The sequence below is a fragment of the Galeopterus variegatus genome, unplaced genomic scaffold (genome assembly GCF_000696425.1).
Source record: "Galeopterus variegatus unplaced genomic scaffold, G_variegatus-3.0.2 Scaffold12951, whole genome shotgun sequence".
Classification (NCBI taxonomy): domain Eukaryota; kingdom Metazoa; phylum Chordata; class Mammalia; order Dermoptera; family Cynocephalidae; genus Galeopterus; species Galeopterus variegatus.
In genome coordinates this window covers 1-19,900 of record NW_007739062.1, presented here as the reverse complement: position 1 = coordinate 19,900, position 19,900 = coordinate 1, and the positions used below count along the sequence as shown (strand labels likewise).

Here is a 19,900-nt window from a genome sequence, read left to right as displayed (position 1 = left end):
CTAAGCAGATACTATTTACATACCTTTTACTATCACAGAGTTGACTCCATTTGCTGGGTTTCACTACTAACAATTGCTATTGACCTTTTTTCTCTTATTTGATGCAATTTTGTCAGGAATAAGATTGAAATGACTTATGTTGGTTAAAATAGCTCTGGAGATAACTGTAGGGCAATGAAATTGGTGTGCAATAAAGGTTAAGGCTTTTACTTTCTTTGTCATTTCTATTACTTATTGCATCCTAATTTTTATATATCCCCCATTAAAATGCCTTTTTCTTGCAATTTATACAATTTCTAATCATATTAATTAATATTAGATAGACAACATGTATAATTGGAAAGCTTAGAATCAAACAACATCTGTTCAAATCTCATGTCTGTTCATAACATATATTTCTCTGAGAAATTATATGAGTTAGTTTCTCTATGCTTTATTTTTCAAATTTGTAAATCAGGAATAATACTACCATGGGAGGGCTGAATGAAATAACAGGTACAAAATGTCTAGTACAATGAGATAAAGGTTAATCCCCACCCCTTTCATTTTTCTATGTTCTCTTTCAACCCACTCTATTTTTATTCCTCTCTTCCCCAGACCTTAGCATCTGGGAATAAAATAAAGCATTTAATTAATTAATTAATTAATTAGTTTCCTAGTGACAAGTACAAAGGCTAATGAGCAATCTGTAATTTTTTTATATTCAGCATATTTTATTTATTGCACTCAAACTGAAGTATGTTAATAATTTATAGTCTTTTAAACTAATGCTAACCCCAAGATCTTCTAACAAGATATGTTTTAAAAATGCAAAATTGATCTCATTAAACGAGTAAATACACTGATTTTGTCTTAATAGAGATTATTTATTTATTCATTTATTTTATCTAACATTTATTGAAAGTCTACTATGTGCTAGAGGTACACAAAGCAATGTTAATGCTGTAATTTGCCTTCATACGGTAAACACTAAATAAGAATTCAAAATAAATAAATCAGAGCAAGGCATAGAATACGACTGAAGCAGCTAGAGTGTTCAAGGAAGGCCTTTTTGAGAATGTGACTTTTGAACAATGACCTGAATACTTGTGGAAAGAGCCTTTCGGGTTGAGGAAACAGCAAGTATAGCAGTCCTGAGATGAAAAGATGTTGGAATGCTTAAGGAGCAACAGGAAGGAGTGTGCTTGTGGTATGTTGGAGAGGTTTCTAGAGGTCTTATCCTAGAGGGCCTTATAAGCAATAGTTAGAAGTATAGATTTTATCATAAACATAAAGAAAATATTAGAGGAATGAGCGATTAGACTGAGTAATATTTTTTTTTCATTTATAATGTTACTTAGATGACATTAATAATTAAATCTTTAAAAAGTTTACCTAATCCATATGTTATTTTACATATTATATGTAAAGTAATGTATAATATGTATATTATTTACAGAAACAATTTTTTTGCAAACAGTCTGGGAAAAAAAAAGAGTAATAAGAATTTCTTTGACAATGGCATATAGAATGGAGTTGAGGAAGAAAAGCCCAGGCTATTTCTGGACCAGGCAAAGTAGTTACACTATAGTCCAGCCTGGGTGTATACAAGTTTTTTATTGGATTGCGGGTGGGCAGGAGAAAAGCTTGATAGTACACGGAGAATTTATTTGCAGGATATTCTTCTTTATGTGGGTATTTTTTCTCAAAGGGAAGATGTATGACAAGTCAAGACAATACCTATATTCCTGGTTCTCCTTCTCAATTAGCGTTATCTGACTCTATTACATTGTTTCAAAAATAATCCCTCACTTTTTTTATTTTTTGAAATGGAAAGTCCTTCAAAGTTCCATTTTCTTTGCTTATTTCTCAGACAAGTGTGCTGAAAGCAGGGAGATGAACACAACAGACTCATGTTGAAAGTGTCATTTCAGATCTGTGAATAAATGCTTTCAAACTGACTCTGCATAGGTATCTTCCATTTTTATGAAATTGAAATCACCATCTTGCTCATGCATGGATCTCCATCCCCATCTGTGTCATGTACCTTGTGGCCCTCCTGGGCATCTGCACCATCCTCTTTGTGATCAGGACTGAGCCATCACTCCACGCACCCATGTCTATTTCCTTTCCTTGTTGGCTGTCTCCGACCTGGGCCTGTCCTTCTCCTCTGTCCCCACTGTGCTGAGGATCTTTGTGTTCAATACCACAGGAATCTCCCCACATACCTGCTTTTCCTTATTCATGGATTCACAGATAAGGAGCCCTCAGTGCTCCGGCTCATGTCTTTTGACTGCTTCTTGGCCATATGCAATCCTCTGAGATACAGCTCTATCCTCACCAGTACAAGAGTTGCCAAAATAGGGCTGGTGTTTCTTATTAAAAACATGCTCTTAGTGCTCCTATTTCCTTTCAGTCTCAGAAGATTAACGTATTGTAGGAAAGGCCTACTTCTTCACTCACATTGTCTACATCTGGATGTCATGAAGCTGGCCTGTACTGACAACACAGCCAACTTCTTCTATAGTTTCTTTATTGCCCTCTGTATGATGTCAGACAGTGTGTTCATTGCTGTATCCCATGTGTTCATCCTGAAGACTGTGATGGAAATTGGATCCCATAAGGAGTGGCTCAAGGCCCTCCACACGTGTGTCACCCACATCTTTGCTGTGCTCATCTTCTAGGTGCCCATCATTGCTCTAGCACCCATGCACCACTTTGGCAAGCACAAGTCCCTGATGGCCATGATCCTCATTGCCAACGTATTCCTGCTAGTGCCACCTCTGATTAGCCTCACTGTGTATTGTATGAAGACGAGGCCAATTCATGAAAAGATTCCAGGCAATTTGGATCTAAAATAAAGGCATGGGGAAAAAGTGGGGCAAGGTTCAGCCAGGATCAGGAAAGAAAATAACATCATTCTAAGCAAAGTATTATCAATGATTCATCATTATCTTTCTTAACTATTCTTATAATCAGTACAGCACATGAGCTGGGCACTATATTGACTAAGAAGTCTGTGAGTGTAGGACTGACATGGGCATTGAAGAGTATATATGGGACAGTTATATTATTAAAATCAGGAAACAAAACGCTAATACAGCATTTTTTTGCTTACAACACAAGGGTAAGTACATGTGAAAGTAGGGATTCTGTCCCCTTACAAACAATGAATATCGATGGAGTTAAAAGTTAAATGATGTTACCTCAATCCATTTACTGGTTTTCTTTCAGGTGGCTTTCAGACACCCTGTATTTGTCAAGAGGACTTCAGTGAATTTTGTGGGAATTCTTGATTTCCCATTTAAGTGAAAGAAGTCGACTGTCAAGTATAAGCTGGTTAACAATCTCTCTTTCTTCTTTTGTTAACAATTAAATAGACACAATCTTTTATCTTAGAGGTTTCATAGCCTTAGCTTATGACAGTAAACTCTCATAATATTCTTTAAGAAAAATCAATTCTCCGATAAGTCGTAACTACTAAAAGGAGAACAGAAGGATGATTATGCTATAGGTAAAAAGTAGGAAAGATGTTAAAAATACACTAATTTTTAAAGCACTGCTATTCTTAATTAACTGCTCTAAAATACATGTTCTAAAAAAATGGTTCTTGTGGTTGTTTAGGCATTTGGCAAAAACCATAATATAGTCAATTACACTAAACAAGCAAGAAATGCTTTTAAACTAAAAGAAAATAACTATATATTATGCAATAAAAAATCATATGCATGGATATATAGTTCCATATTTTAAAATAAATGGTTCTTGTGGTTGTTTAGGCATTTGGCAAAAACCATAATATAGTCAATTACACTAAAAAAGCAAGAAATACTTTTAAACTAAAAGAAAATAACTATATATTATGCAATAAAAAATCATATGCATGGATATATAGTTCCATATTTTAAAACGATAAATAGCCAAATAAAGATGATTGGGTACTTCAAATTATTTTCTGTAAAATTAATTTGTTTCTTGTTCATCTTTTATATGTGAGTACTTAGTAGTAGACAAAGGTGTAAAACATAAAATTGAGAATAAGTCAATCCTTAGCAATTTTGTACAACACTTTCCCCTTATCCACAGTTTTGCTTTCCACGGTTTCAGCTCCCACAGTCAACCATAGTGGAAAAATATTAAATGGAATATTCTAGAAATAAGCAATTCATAAGTTTTAAATAGTGCACCATTTTGCATAGTGTGACGAAATCATGCACTAACCTGGTCCATCTTGCCTGGGATGTGAATCATCCTTTTGTGCCACACGTTTTTATCCACACTGGAGACACCACCCGCTCATTCATCACATAGTAGCCATCTTGATTATCTTGATTATCAGATCGATCGCTGCAGTATCACAGTGCTTATGTTCAAGTAACCCTTATTTTACTTAATTATTATATTTTATTATAAATTTTTGTTGTTAATCTTTTACTGTGTCTAATCCATAAATTAAACTTTATCATAGTCATGTATGTATGGGGAAAAAAAACATAGTACACATATAGGGTTGGTATTATCCACAATTTCAGGCATACACTGGGGGGCTTGGAACATATCCCCGATAAGGGGGGATGACTGCACTATGAATTGGAAGAACACTATTTTTAATAAATTTTAATATTTTACTAGCCAACTTGCTTACAAATGACATTATTTGTTTCAAAGAACCATTTTGAGGAAGGCTCAAATACTCATATATTTTAAATAGGTAAATATTCTTATATATTTTATATCCTCTTATTTTATGTCCCCAGTGAGTTTAGGTGAATTCTCACTGCTCAATAGCTGACCCTGACTAGACGCCTACAGCCTAATCAGGGAAGAGAGGAAAAGACTTGCTTGACTCCACACAGATTGTATTACTTAATTCTTTCTCTGTGGCCCCATTCTTCAGTTATGTTATCATCATTAGTTCACATGTCTGTCTCTCTTATTTGCATTTTGTTTCCTCAAAAGAGTTTCATAAATCAAATCTATTGGCATATGTCCAGTACTTGTACAGTGTCTATAAAATACCATTTGGTATTTGTGCTGTGTTACATATTTGTGTTACTGTCCAACATTTCGATTACTTTTTTCAACATTTTCCAACTTATGTTGAAAAAAGTAATTCACATTTCTAAAACTCTGAGGAAATAATCAGAGGTATGATCAAGTATATATTTAAAAGAATACATGCCAAAAGTTACTAAAATATTAAATTATAGGAAATAGTAACATAAAACATAATATACAAATATGATTACATATCATTCACTCATGCAATACAGCATCAACAACTAGGTAGTATTTGCTAAGCCCTATATTACATGTTAGGGAATTTATTTTAAGTTTTTTCTTTGACTTCTTAAAATTTATTTTTAAATTGAAACATAATTGATTATACATATTCATGGAGTACAGAGTTGACTATCAGTATGTGTGTGCAATATGTGATAATCGAATCAATGTTATTAGCATGCTCATGATTACAAATCATAAATTATTCTTCATGTCCCTTACTGAGGCCTACTACCAAGTAGCTTACAGTCTGGTGGTGAGGAGACCAAGTAAATCAATAATAAAATTATCTGAGTAAAGTATGGTAAGTTTAATCACATATATAAGAAAGCATAAATAAAAAAAGTCAATGTGTCTATTTTAGTGAAGAATCAAAGGAAGTCTAATATAAAAAAAGAGATAATATAAAATATTATCACTTGATAGAAATAATGAATAATATCAAACAAACAAGATATATATTTGGCTATACACTATTTGAACATATATTAAGATTAAACATATATTATATAATCTTTCAGCAGGATTATAAATAATGTTTATTACATCCTTAATAATTTTATGTATTTCTCAGTATATTTATACATTTTAAATTATATATAATATATATGACATTCATAATGAGAAAAAATTCCAAATATATTAATACATTGCTTGAAATAACAACAAAACACAAATTCATATCTTAATAACAATTAATATGGGAATGAAATACATTGATTAAAATGTTTTTGGTGTTGAGTAAGCAGATTGTGTTTTGAGTCAGATATGAAAAGTTCACTTAAAGTAGTAAAAGATTAACACACATATGGCAGAATGCCTTAGGTACTGACTGTCTTAAAACTGGAAGAATTATTGCACATTTTCACAATTGTTCATCTAAATCTCTTGGAATTCATAATTTTTCATACTTTAAAAGGGCCATACGACCTTTGAGGCATAGCCCTGTATTCAAAGATAGCAATAGTTCTGAAGCAAAAATGAGTACATATTCTTCACTTTATGTGAAATAAGTAATGACCATAAATATATTCATATCAGTTCGTGTTAAGTTTTTCAGCCAATGAATTTTGACAGCAGACTTAAGAAAAAAAGAATTTTAAGGCTGTTTTCCCAGATGTTTTTAAATTTCTGAAATGTGAATAGGGAATTGTAGATCTACCAGCAAAAACCTTTATAAAAGTCTTCAAAAGAAGCAATTAAAGAGCCATAGACATCTGAAAGAACTGATGTGTAAAAGTTCTGGTGGTTAGGGCCGGCCCGGCGGCGCACTGGAGAATGCCCTACTTGGAAGCGCTGCGGCGCTCCCACCTATGTGGAGACTGGTTCCCGCTCACTGGCTGAGCGTGGTGCGGGCGCAACACCGAGGGTTGCGATCCCGTTGCCAGTCAGTAAAAAGGAAAAAAAAAAAAAGTTCTGGTGGTTAGACTAGGGCGCAATCTGAAATTCTGCTTTGCTCCCGGTTAATTTCAGGGTCAGAGTCTCTGCCATAGTGAGATACTTTGTAAGGAAAATACTCTCTTCTTTCTCAGCTCACAGTCTTCACCTTCACTGTTCCTTATCAGCTGCTGTACAAGACCTCTTCCTCTCCAGCCACACCAATGTCTGGGCTCAAAAACATGAATATAGAAAAATATTGGTTGGCATTTTATATCTTCCCTTAAGTCCTCCTATGGTACCAAGTAAATAATCTCACCTAGCACTTCTAAAATTCCCAACTCTGGGACAGTTTTATCTGCCCCACCTCCATTCCTGGAATTCTTGTCTAAATTCACAAACTTTCTTACAAATAATCCTTAAGATTGTGGCTTTATTCTGCCATTACTATCAGGGTGTCTATCTAAAAAGTTGTCTTCTGTCTTTAATCCTTGCTCTGGAACATATGTCTAGCAATTAGATATATCATGGGACTCTTGCACTTTTGCATAATAGTTTTTTGGTTTTTTTGTTTGTTTGTTTGTTTGTTTGTTTTTGTCTTTTCAACAGGTATAGAACCAAAGAGACATTTATCTGACAACACTATGAGAATGGAAAATTGAAAGTTAAATTACTGAATTGTGGTATAAGGGAATACAAAGACTTCACACAAAGTGCACAAGGCCAAGAAATGTTTTAGCTGAAATGGTGGGCTTGGAGACAGAGAACCAAATTATATTTCCAATTGTCCTACTTTCTAGGATGGTTGTGCACTGGTTTTTCTTCCCTTATAATACTAGTTTCTGCCACATACTCTTGTATTATGTTTAAATACCACCAGGGAGATATCTATATCACCTGAATATGCTATATAAATGGGAAATAATACCAATGATTCAAATTATAAATAATACGTGAGTCATCTTGATAATGATGAGAGGAAAGTTGATTGGGTTTTAAGCAAAGCAGAGTCACAGTGTTTAAGTGCTTGAGCTGAACAATGAAGCTTGACAGGAAACTGAGGCAAACAAACCAGAGATTGAGACTGGCATTCCCTGTCTGACATAGGGGAAGGAGACAGCTGGTTCAAATCAGAATATCTGCGTGGACCACTGTGCTCAGACGTGAATCATCCTGGGTGGAACTTAGTTGCCAGAACTCTGTGTGTAGAAGAAAAAAATGGAGAACTCTCTCCAGCAGAGAGTACCTGAAGTTACTTCTTTACAAGACAAATATTTATAATAAAGGTAGCTGAAACATTAATAAGGGAAATTTCCTATTAAAAAGCCTCAGAGTTTCTATACAATTCTATAGTGATAAGTACACCAGAAGGTGGAGGTGGCTAACACCTGGGTAGAAAATTAATGACCCAAGAAACAAGGGAAAATAGAAAAAATCTGCAGTCCTGAGGCAGAGTTGGTCCTGAAGAGGGGCCATGGAATCAGAATCAGAACTGTTAGTACATCTAGACAATGGACAAAATAATAAAAGGTGGTGTGTAAGTTTACGTATTGGGGATTGATTGGAGATATAAAAAAATAGCAATTAGAATTGTTAAAGTATCACTTTTCCTAAGAAGAGATTAAAGAAAAGATAGAGATACAGGGAGCATATCTGTAAGGAGACAGCGCTCTCTAGAAGTGACTCTAGGAATTGAAACCAGTGTGCAAGATTTTTCTAGAGTTTTTAACTACAAAATTCTATGTGTGTGCCTTTGTGGACACAAACAACTTTTCCCTTTACCAGCTCAAGAAATAATCTTCATTGCCCCTTGGAAAATCTGAGCTTAGAAAAAAATGATTTTGTTCTACTTAATGCAAAAATAAAATTATTGTCACTTATTTCTGGACTAAGAATAACTGTTTTAAAGCAAGTAGTTAAATTGTTCCACTGGATTGAAGCAATCATATTTGCAAAGGAGTCTTTAATTTGCACAGGAGTCCATGTCATTTTAAGGAAATATACACAATTAATTTGGTTTTGAACTGTAGTATTTAAAACAAGAAATTCTTTGACAAGCTCACTGAAAAAATTACTCTCTTCTTTCGACTCCTATAATTCAATTGGAATTGCCTCAGTAACTAAAATGCTTGCAGAGGACACCGTACCAAATCCCTTTCCTACTTAATATAATTTATATACTGACAATTTTCCTCCTTAAATTTCACCTTCCTCTAAGACCCTTCATATTGGGGCCCCGTGAACCCTTGGATTGGAACAGCTGGAACATAGCCCGGCGGACAGTCTTGGTCTTCAAGCTGTAAATGATGGGGTTCAGTACAGGTGGTAAAAGCAGATAAAAATTGGCCAAAATGCTGCAGACCACCCTTGGGGTGGAACTGAAGAGGCGGTGTGCCAAAGACAGGCTGATCATTGGCACATAGAAGAGAGTGACAGCACAGATGTGACAGACACAGGTGCTGAGTGCTTTTTGTTGCTTCTTTGGGGCCACAATGCTCAGAACAGTCCGGAGGATCAGGACATAGGAGAAAAGAATGAACAATAAGTCAGTACCATTCAGATAGAGCTGAATAAACATGCCCCAAAAACTGGTGATCCAGGGGTTGGAATATGTATTTTTGATCACATCTGGGTGGTAGCAAAATGGGTGGGAAAGCTCTTGACCTCCCCGGAAAGAAAAATTCTGTAGGGCTAGATTAGTGGGAAATGCGAAAATTATTTGTCGTATGCAGATGGACAGTCCAATCACCAAGACCATCATGTCTGAGAGGACAGTCGCATACCTCAGTGGGTTACAGATGGCCATGAAGCGGTCAAAAGCCATGGCTACCAGCACCGAGGACTCCAGGAAGGAGAAGGTATGCACAAAGAACATTTGGATGAGGCACGCTTTGAAGCTGATCTCCCGGACATGAAACCAGAGAACCCCAAGCACAGTGGGAAGGGTTGTGATGGCCAAACATAGGTCAACAGCTGAGAGCATGCAGAGGAAATAGTACATGGGCTTGTGGAGACTCTGTTCAATAATGATGACAAACAAGATCATGCTGTTTCCCAAGACGGCAATGACGTAAAGACAGCAGACAGGAATGGAGATCCAGACATGAGCAAGTTCCAGCCCAGGGAATGCAGTAAGCAGGAAGTGTGAGACGGAGGATGTGGTGTTATTGAAAACTAACATGTTGGGTTGAGGACACACCTGAAAAGAAATGGCAATATCTGTCACAGTGATCTTTTTTCTTTAGGTCCTAAATCTTTCATAAACCCTTCCCAAATTACACAATTGTTTCTCTTTATTCAAAATCTTTCATTTAACTACTGTGCCTATCACATAATTCTACAGTATCTTAGATTTTCCTGTTAGAATCTGGCCCCATTTTTCTGCCTCTACCCTCTCCCGATTATAACCATCAATCTCCCTAGGCTCATTTCCAACTTATTGCTCAGACTAGCCCTGGCTTGAAGTAGGAAGTGCTTATAGTAGGAAGTGCTTATAGACTTAAGTCACACACGTGCACACATACTAACAAAACAACCACATTGACACTTACAACCCGACTGGTCTTTGTATTAAGTCTCCAAGCTATGTTAGTTGCTCTAGAAATAATGGGGAGGCACATAGAAATCACTCTGGGCACCTGCAGTGGCATATTCTATGAGGTTCTTGCTAGAAGATGATCTGGGATATTGAATCCAGAGGTATCCTGTAGCTGAGTCATAGGCCACACTCTCCTCATATTCTCCTATTAGAAGTCTCCTTTTAGCCTCAGAGATTATTTCTTCCATTCTCTATGTGGGAATAATTTATGTAATTTCTCCCTTCCACATTCTACATACTCAGTCGGACTTGTGTTCATCTTGTCCTTTATTTCTGTTTCTGTCTGTCTCTCTGTATAATTTTCCAACTCTACCAAAATAGCAGGTTCCTATTTTTTTCCTCCATCTTACACTTTGGGGTACTTGTTTCTACTCCCCATGAATATCTTCCATGTGACTTTGAACCCACTCACTGTGAATAGACTGTCTTAATAGATCTTGTCAAGATCTCCTAACATTTTTCTGGAATACATGACTTCAAGAATTCTGATCTAGGCTCAGTGAATACACCTAGAAAAAACACCCTGCCATATCAGCTTCTGATATTTTGTTAAAGTCATGGTGAGAATTCAGTGAGTCACTGTGGAGACTTTATCTTACATCATTAGCTACACTGTGATGGGGCCACAGACGCTTGTACCATTTTATGTCATTGGGAGGATCCAAGACCCAAATTCTTCATTCCTCCTTCCTTGTTTTTCTTCTCTTGCTGTGTAAACCAGTTGTGCCAATATACAGAATATAAGTAAGTTAGTGGAATTCTCTCTCTTAAGGACTGGCTATGTCCATGTTGGAATGGACTTTAGATAACTTATGGGCATGGTGAAAGACATGGGATACACTCAGGAACATGTGATGAATGACTTTGGAAAAATCATAAGTGAGATGGAAATGGGGACTAATAAAAAGGGAGTAACTTGGGGATACGCAGGCTGAGGTGACATCACAAATTGGAATACCAGGTAGTTCAATGTGTGAAAAAGTCCATGGAATGACAGCTAAAAGAAAACAGAAATAGTGTCATAAGGTAGGCAGAAGCTGGGACATATATTTAAGATGACCATTGCAATTTTATTCAGGATTTTTTACTGACTGTTGGTCAAAAAAAAAAAATCATCACTGCAGATTTTTACATTTCTACTTAGGCCAAGTATCATCAACAAAGAGTTAACAAGGAGTAAGGTACCTAGACAAGTCGTTGTGGGGGTAATGACAGGCCTAAGCATTCTCATCTTTCAGTAGTCCAGGCTTTCTGCCCTGGTGACAGAGTAGATACAAGGAATTGTCGAGTGCAAGAGCTTGTCCATCATTATATAAGGATAAATATGAGGAAATGTGAATTATTTTCTCCCTCTCCTCCAGTCTACTGAAGATGGTGATAGAAATAATTACTTGTTACTGCAATGAGGGGAAAAAATACCACTTGCTTTTTCTGCTATAATCTTTGGAATTATTATATTATACATGTCCAGGATATGGTTGGAAAAGAACACTAAGAATTAGGAAAACTGGTGCCAGATGACATATGGATTATGAACACTCGGACTTTGAATAACAATGTAAAGGCCGGTTACTGTGCTGAGGGCAAGGAAGACAGAAATATGTAAAGAACAGTTTCTGCATTCAAAATTCCCTCAGCCTAGTGGAAATGAATGAGGTGAGAAGCCAGGGCAAACATTAATGGGCTGCTGTTACTACAGAGGGAAACGAGGGAAGATCAAATAGCCAGGCAGGAAAACAGAAAGTTGTTGAGATTTCTGTTTCATTCTCTTCTTCTCAGCCTGATAAGTACAGAACTTAAGAGTAAACTTCTTTCTCTGCATTTCTTTCTCCCACTACAGTGTTGGCTCTCTGGGAACATCTTTATATTTTCTCCAGAGACAAGCACTGTGATTGGCACAAAACTCAAGTAATCTAATTGACATTACATGTATTCATAGGTGTATATGTGATAAAAGACAGATATACAGATGAAGAATATATGTACATGAAAGAAATATAGATTGAACCTGGTAGTTTTGAGGGATGCATGGGCCATGGAGAAATTACTTCCCTAGGTACCATAAAGAAAGTGATCATCCTCTCATTGATTGGAAGAAGGAGGGTAGACTAAAAGAAAAGAAAAAGAATTAGAATTATTTGAATAAATCATACATTTTGCTAGCCACCTTATATAAAATTTATATAATCCCATGAAAATTTAGTATATATATATATATTTTTTTTTTATTTTACTCGTGTTTTAAAGAAAAAAATGGGCCAGAAAGGTTAAATGATGCATCCAAGGTAAAATAGCTGGATACTGATTCAAAATTTAAAAACAGATTTACTAACTCCAAAGCCTATGATTTTTTAATAAACTTCAGACCATCAGAGAGGCAAGGCTAATGAGACAATTTGGATAGCTGGGTGTGTGAGTTCCTTCTTTTAAAATACAACAAAATTTTATATTATATATCTATATGATACAGAGGAGGGATAAAGATGAGAAGTAAATAAAAGGGAAAACAGTGTCCTCTTGGACACTAAAGAATATTTGTGGAGTCCAAGTGTGCTCAAAAGTATGTGTGAATGTCTGCATTGTTTGTTCTGTGGGTCTTACATGTGCTTATGTATGCAGAGGGGAGTTTTGGGGTAGAAAAGCAATCAAGATATAAGATGCCCATAAAGCAGATTACCAGTTATTCTGTTCTTTGAATGGTATCTCATAAAAGTAAAAAAAAAAAAAAAAAAAAATGAAAAAAATGACACGGGATAATGGGAGAGGAGTAGGAGCTCATTGCCCATGGGCTAACACTTTCTTCAGGTACAAGTCTCCATATGACTGGTCAGGCAGAAGGCAAAAAAAAAAAAAAAAAAAAAAAAAATGAAAAAAATGACACGGGATAATGGGAGAGGAGTAGGAGCTCATTGCCCATGGGCTAACACTTTCTTCAGGTACAAGTCTCCATATGACTGGTCAGGCAGAAGGCAACATATGCCATTTATATACAGAAGGCTAGATGAAATGACTTGGATAAGACCCACACCACTCAATAACTTAGTGATTCAAATATCAATTTCCTTGCTTTCTGGCATCAGTAATGATATAGACCCACCTTCTTTATTTACCAACCCCTAACTTCTGTTCATTTCTCAACACTGAATTATATTTCCTCCACAATCTAGAACCAAACCTGACAACTCCAGAGCATGTTAAACTGAAATTTCCCCTCTGTTTCTACATCTTTGTACCACTTAAGCTTGGACCTTTCATTTGTTTCTTAATAATGACGCACAACCGATATTGGCAATTTGTATCTGCAAGTGTCATCTTTTTCTGTCTGTACTTTAAATTCCTTAAAATTTTGAGCATGTGTATTTTTTAACCTCTCAATGCTATCTACTAAAGCAGGATCTGAAACAATAAAAACCTTCATTTAATAATGTTGATTGATTGATGAGCAATCATCACCACAGTAAGAGAGTTCTGAATCCTGTCTCCTTTTCTATTTGTGCCTTCTTTTCCCTCCTGTCCTCTATATCCCTATCTCAATTTCTCCTCGGATCCATTTTGCCCTTCCATTTCATCATCCAAACTTACCTGTAGTTCCCATCAAGTCACTGCTTAATTTTCCTCCCCTCCTTCTATTACCATTTCTCATTCTTTAATCCCTTCCGCTTTTGTCTCTTCCCACTTATGCACTCTGCTTACCTGGTCACATCAGCAGGCGACACCACCAAACTCTCTTCAGCACCATCACAGAGCAGAGAGTAAACCAGTTTCCAAAAGTGGGGGCTTTATAGGCAGCCTACTAGAGTCACCAGGCAACAGGGAGCTATCTTGATTAGTAGGCGTGCTGGTTGGAGCAAGAGTGATGGAACCAGTGTGAATATGTTCCTCTATAGCAGCTCAGACACATCTACTAGACACAGCTTGAAACGTTGCTCCCAGACCCAAGCAACCCCCATCCATCAGGGGTTGTAAGCACAGCCCTGGCCCTGGGGGCTGACAGTAATGGGCATCTATAAAAATTGCCTTCCTGGGTTGGATAACTACAACCATTCCTCTTCACCGAGCCTCAGGCTACAGATTGTCAGCCCAGAAGGCTCCCTGAATGTCAGAGCTGGATTAGAAGAGGGCAAAAAGTCATCTCTCTGTTCTCTGCTTCCAATGCGTAGTCTTCCTAATAGGTCTCATTATCCCCCCAGCTATTCCTATGTCCCTCCCTACACTGGAACCCCCTCAAGAAGACTTCCTATTTGAGTCACATCTGCAGCCCACTTGTCCTCTAAGCACAAGTAATCTAATATTTGAAGAATATATAATATATGCCAGAAATAACACTATATGCTTTAAATACATTGTTATATTTATTTATGATCAACCTTACAAGTTAAGTATTAATCTCCATTGTTTCACAGCTGAGAAAATTAAAGGTCAGAGAGGTTTTGAATAACTTCACTCATCTAAAAGTCAGCAAGTTAAAGAGCTAGTATTCAAGCCCCTGTCTATCTTACTCTAAAGCTCTTGATTTTAACCGGTATGCTGTACACTACTTTCTGTAGTCAACTGTTTCCATTCGTATCTTCAAGAAATATAGTTTAAATATAGTCCTCAATCTATTCATTTTATAAATTGCTTGTTTTTCAACTGCATGCCCACATCTGGCTTAAGCCTCATTTTGACCATAATCCAACTTTCCACAGAAGACAGTGAATTAATAATCCTGATCATATCTAATCTTCCCTGGCTTCTTATCCTCTCGATACATTTTCCCATCTATATTCTCACTATATCTGCATGGTGAGCAAATGTGCTCATTCCAATGAGTATCTAGAGAGATTAAGTAACTCCATAAAGTCACACATCAAGTAATGCTCTGATTCTATGTAAACACCACCTCTTTCCCCTGGTTTCCATCAGCAAAGATGAGGGACTCTGAAAATTTTAAATGAGACTTACAAAGATTAAATGAGAACAGAATGGATAAGAAACATAAAATCAATCTCAGTAAAGTACAGTTTTTACTAATCAAAGGTATATATATTAAGTTTCCTCCATATGTTCTGTGCTACATTGAGCATTCAGTATATGATAAAGTGGAACATGAAGTATATAGAATAGCAGGGAAGATACGTTGTTAGGTAATCATAGTACAATGTGAGAAACTAACATAATAAAAGGAACGTCAGAAAGCCCTCTGGACAGAAGTGAGGTTGAGTTTGAGATCTAAAGCATATATGGAATTCTTTATGTTTCTAACTCACTGAATGATGCTCTCATACTTTGCACATGCTTTTTTCTTTTTAATATTTTTTCTTCTCCTTTCAACCCATTATACATACACACCTTATCTTTTATAAAATCTGTAAATGAATACATACATAAATAAAAGAAAAAGAAAATAACTGTCCAGTGTTCAGCACTGAATATCAGTGTGATTAAAATGGAGCAAGAACAGTCCTGGAATTTTTCTCTATATAGTTATTAAATAATAGCATACAACAGAAACTGCTGAGCTATAAGAAAGGAATAAACTACTAATACACACAATAATATGGGTAAATCTCAAATGCATTTCATTATGTTAAGAAGCCAGACACAGAAGATTGTATACTGCAAGGTTCCATTTGTGTGCAAGGTTCCATTCTTTTTATTCTAAGAAAAAAAGAATTATAAGGGTGGAAAACAAATCAGTCCTTGCCAGGTGTTTTATATGGATAAAGGGGTACAAATGGGCAGTAGGAAAAAATTTAGGGGAGTGATAAAACTGTTCTCTATCTTTGTTTAAGTGGGAGTTACATGACTCTTTGCATTTATCAAAATTTATGAAACTATACACCAAAATGAGTGAGTTTTATTGTACATAACTGTTTAACAATTTGTTATATGCTATTTTAAGATATGAAAGTTCATATCGTTATCAAGCTAATATAAATTATTGCTTTCATCAAAACCATAATGCAATGTCATGTCACAACCCATCATATCTGTACTGTTCAAAACAGTAGCTACTAGCCACATATAAAAATTTAAATTTACATTTAAATTAACTAAAATTAAATAAATTTAAAATTCAGTTCTTTACTTACAGTAGCAAAGTTTCAAGTGCCTAATAGTCATGTGTGACCAGTAACTACAGTATTAAACAGCAGAGATATAGAACATTTCCATTTCTTCAGGAATTTGTGTTGAACAGTGCTGCATTTGGTACCCTTCTCTGATTCGATTGCATATGCACAGAAGTAGTAGGTGCCATTAAGAGCCAGTCCTGCCCTGACAGAACAACTCGACAATCCGCTGTCAAACTGCTTGGTCCTAACACTGCACACAATGGGTTTGAGCACAGGAGGTAGCAGCAGGTAAATATCGGCCATGAATGTGTGTATTACTCGTGACAAATGCTTTCCATAGTGATGAATCAGGGTCATGCCGATGAGAGGCACATAGAAAAGCAGCACTGCACAGATATGGAAGAGGCAAGTGTTCAGAGCCTTGAGCCTTTCTTCCTTAGAAGCAATGCCCAATATTGCCTGGAGGATTAGAATGTAAGAGACCAAAAGGATCAAGGCACCCAGTACAATGATGAAGATCACAGCCAGCAGGCCGTAGATGCTGTTGACATGGGTGTCAGCATAGGCAAGCCTCATGGCATCCTGATGGAGGCAATATGCATGGGAGAGGATGCTGGAGTGACAGAAAGGCAGCCTTTTGATGAGGAAAGGCACAGGGAGCACAGCCCCCACACTCCGCAGCAGGACAGCTGCTCCAATCTTGCTGATAACGCTATGAGTGAGAATGGTAGCGTACTGCAAAGGAAAGCGGATGGCCACGAAGTGATCATAGGCCATGGCCACCAGAACACCTGATTCCACTCCCCCAAACGTGTGGATGAAGAACATCTGGGTTAGACAGGCATCAGAAGTTACTGAACTCACATTGAACCAGTGGACACTGACCATGGTGGGCATGGAAGACAGTGAAAAGCTGAGGTCAGTGGCAGCTAGCATGGCCAGAAAATAATACATGGGTTCATAGAGACTTCGCTCAACTTTGATGGCAAGGATGATGACATTGCCCAGGAATGTGGTGCTGTAAAGAAGACAGAGGGACAAGGCTAGCCAGAAGTCTTTTTCTGGCATTCCTGGAATCCCAGTCAGGGTGAAAAAGGTCTGGTGGTTATCAGAGGTTTGGTTGGGTGGTGACATAGCAGAATAGAAGTTTGACTAGGCAAAAAGAGAAGGATGCATTAAATCAAACATCCTTCAATCAGAATCAGTGTCAAATCAACAGCTGCACGCAATAGGGATATAAATCATTTGGAAACATCAAGGTGTTAGCTGTCGTGCAGACTGCAATACTAAGGAAGAATTTGACATTGTGCTTTTATGTTAATAATGAACACTGACAACAATAACCATAGAGGAAATATTAGCAAGGACAAACTTAATATAAAGGCTATTCATAAACACAGATATGCAGAAGCATACATGTGTATATGTATGTATATGTTGGTTGCGATCCTAAATCATGATTTAGACATGATCTTTCCCTCTTTGGGACTCAATTTTTCTACATACAAAGTGTGAGATGGAGAAGGAAAGATACTCTTTAAGAAATTTAAAATTCTGACCTTAAAACTCCTAGGAACCTAGAAGTACAAACAGGACCTGAGTTTACATAATGTAAGGGAGGAAGAAGTCACCTTGGCTCCCAAGGAACTTTAAAAAGAGCCACTATGGTAGGCAGAATAATGGACCTCAACGATATCCACATGCAGATCCTTGAAACCTATGAATATGTTACCTGTATGCCAAAAGAGAATTTGCAGATATAATTAAAGTTGAGCATCTTCAGATGTGGGGTTTATCCTGGACTACCCAGATAGGCCAAATCTAATCACATGAAAACTTAAAAGTGAAGAAGCTTTCCCAGGTGCAGAAAAACAGAGAGCTGGCAACATGAGAATAACTGGACATCTGGACATGACTTGCTGTCTTTGAAGATGAAGGAAGGAAACCAAGAGTTAGGGAATATGGGCGGCCTCTAGAAGATGAAAGTCAAAGGAACTGAATTTTCCCTAGTGTCCAGAAAGAAATGTAAAAGTGTTGACATATTGGTTTTAGCCCAGTGAGACACATGTTGGGCTCTGACTTACAGTAACTGTTAGGTAATAAATAAATGTTATTTTAAGCCACTAAGTTTGTGGTAATTTCTTTTGGCAGCATTAGAAAATTAATGCTCAGGAGCTGTGAAGATTTGCTTTAGTTCCTTTTCAGAAATATTCCAAGTCAGTCTCACTTACTTATGACCTGTCTTTTTTTTTTTTCAGTATATTATTTATTTTAATTAGACTCCTCTGTCCTAACGTTCATCTGAAAAGGAATTCTGAGATAATTTTTGTTGTTGTTGTTCCTTAGGGAACAAAATGTTTTCTAGTACTTGCAAAGAGTTTTACAACTAACAGTTGGTTCAGTCAGAAGACTCACCCGTGGAGAATCTCCAAAGACAGATTCAAACGTTGTTGAGATTAATGAAGTCAATGCCCCTGTGTTGAAAATTCATGTGGACTTAAGTGTCCCTGTTTCTCCATAGAGACCCCTCATTCTCTTCATTTCATACTAGTATGTGGCTACTCTAATAAGCCCCATGTTGAGTTAGCAGCAACCACATATCCCACTATAACTCCAAGTAAAACCTTAGTTGATCTATGGGCCATTCCAGATGTTAATGCATACTGCTTGTGGTAACAAAGATCAAGATTAAAATCTTGATGCTGCACATTAATTCTCTTCTATTTCAATTTTTACTGTTATCTTTAAGAAGATATATCCAAATGTACAATGGAGAGAATTACCTTTTCAGGCCAGTCTAGCCATGGCTCATAGAGGGTTCAGTATTAAAGGAAGGAGAAGCACTCTAGTGTCTCTTAATCCTGTTTGTTTAAGGACCCTTCTGAGAATCTCGTAAAGTGTTTCCTAAATAAGAATGTTCACACATATGCGTGTGCACATACAAGCAAACGTCTGCATAAAAATTAAGTGAACTCATGTTGAAATTATCACAGGACCCAGGTTGAGAATACCTAATTAAATGATTTATTTTTTAAAAAATTAGGAATAGGATCTTGGGTCTTAAAAAGAAGCAAAGTTACTAGACAAAATCCAGAGGTGGACACAAAAGACAGAGAGGTCTGGATGCCTGGGAATGAATGAAGACAGGAAAGAGTTAATCCAAATTTCTTGAGTCGGTAGTTTAGTGATACACCATCCTATATGGTAGCCACTAGACACGAGTGCCTATTTAAATTTAAATTAACTAAATTAATTAAAACTTCACGTTAGTTGTACTAGCCATATTTCACATATGCAATAGCCACATGTGGCTAGTGGCTACAGTATTGGATAGTTCAGATCTATAGCTTTTCCATCATTGCAGCAAAGTTTACTAAAACTTGAAAAACTGGGACTGCAGACTTAAAAAATACCATGAATTTTTCTGATTATAACCTTTCTAATTGAGGTGAGATGATATCCCAATGTGGATTTAATTTGCATTTCCCTGATGATGCATTTTTTCATGTACCTGTTGGCCATTTGTATGTCTTTCTTTGAAAAATGTCTATTCAGCTCCTTTGCCCATTTTTTAATCAGGTTTTTTTTTTTTTTTTTTTTTTTTTTT

General features: G+C 36.5%; 2 protein-coding genes and 1 pseudogene across 2 annotated transcripts; 1 reads left to right on the top strand and 2 right to left on the bottom strand.

The window, feature by feature from the left end:
- Window positions 1-1,984: 1,984 nt before the first annotated feature.
- On the top strand, window positions 1,985-2,840 carry LOC103581398 (annotated as a pseudogene).
- A 6,002-nt stretch (window positions 2,841-8,842) lies between these two features.
- LOC103581394 (olfactory receptor 51T1) lies at window positions 8,843-9,823 on the bottom strand. Its single transcript, XM_008563238.1, has one exon. It carries the CDS (start codon window positions 9,818-9,820, stop codon window positions 8,843-8,845), a length of 978 nt encoding a protein of 325 aa, XP_008561460.1. The 5' UTR covers window positions 9,821-9,823.
- A 6,515-nt stretch (window positions 9,824-16,338) lies between these two features.
- LOC103581396 (putative olfactory receptor 51H1) lies at window positions 16,339-17,427 on the bottom strand. Its single transcript, XM_008563240.1, has one exon. The coding sequence runs from the start codon at window positions 17,425-17,427 to the stop codon at window positions 16,339-16,341; it is 1,089 nt and encodes a 362-aa protein (XP_008561462.1).
- Between the last annotated feature and the right edge of the window lie 2,473 nt (window positions 17,428-19,900).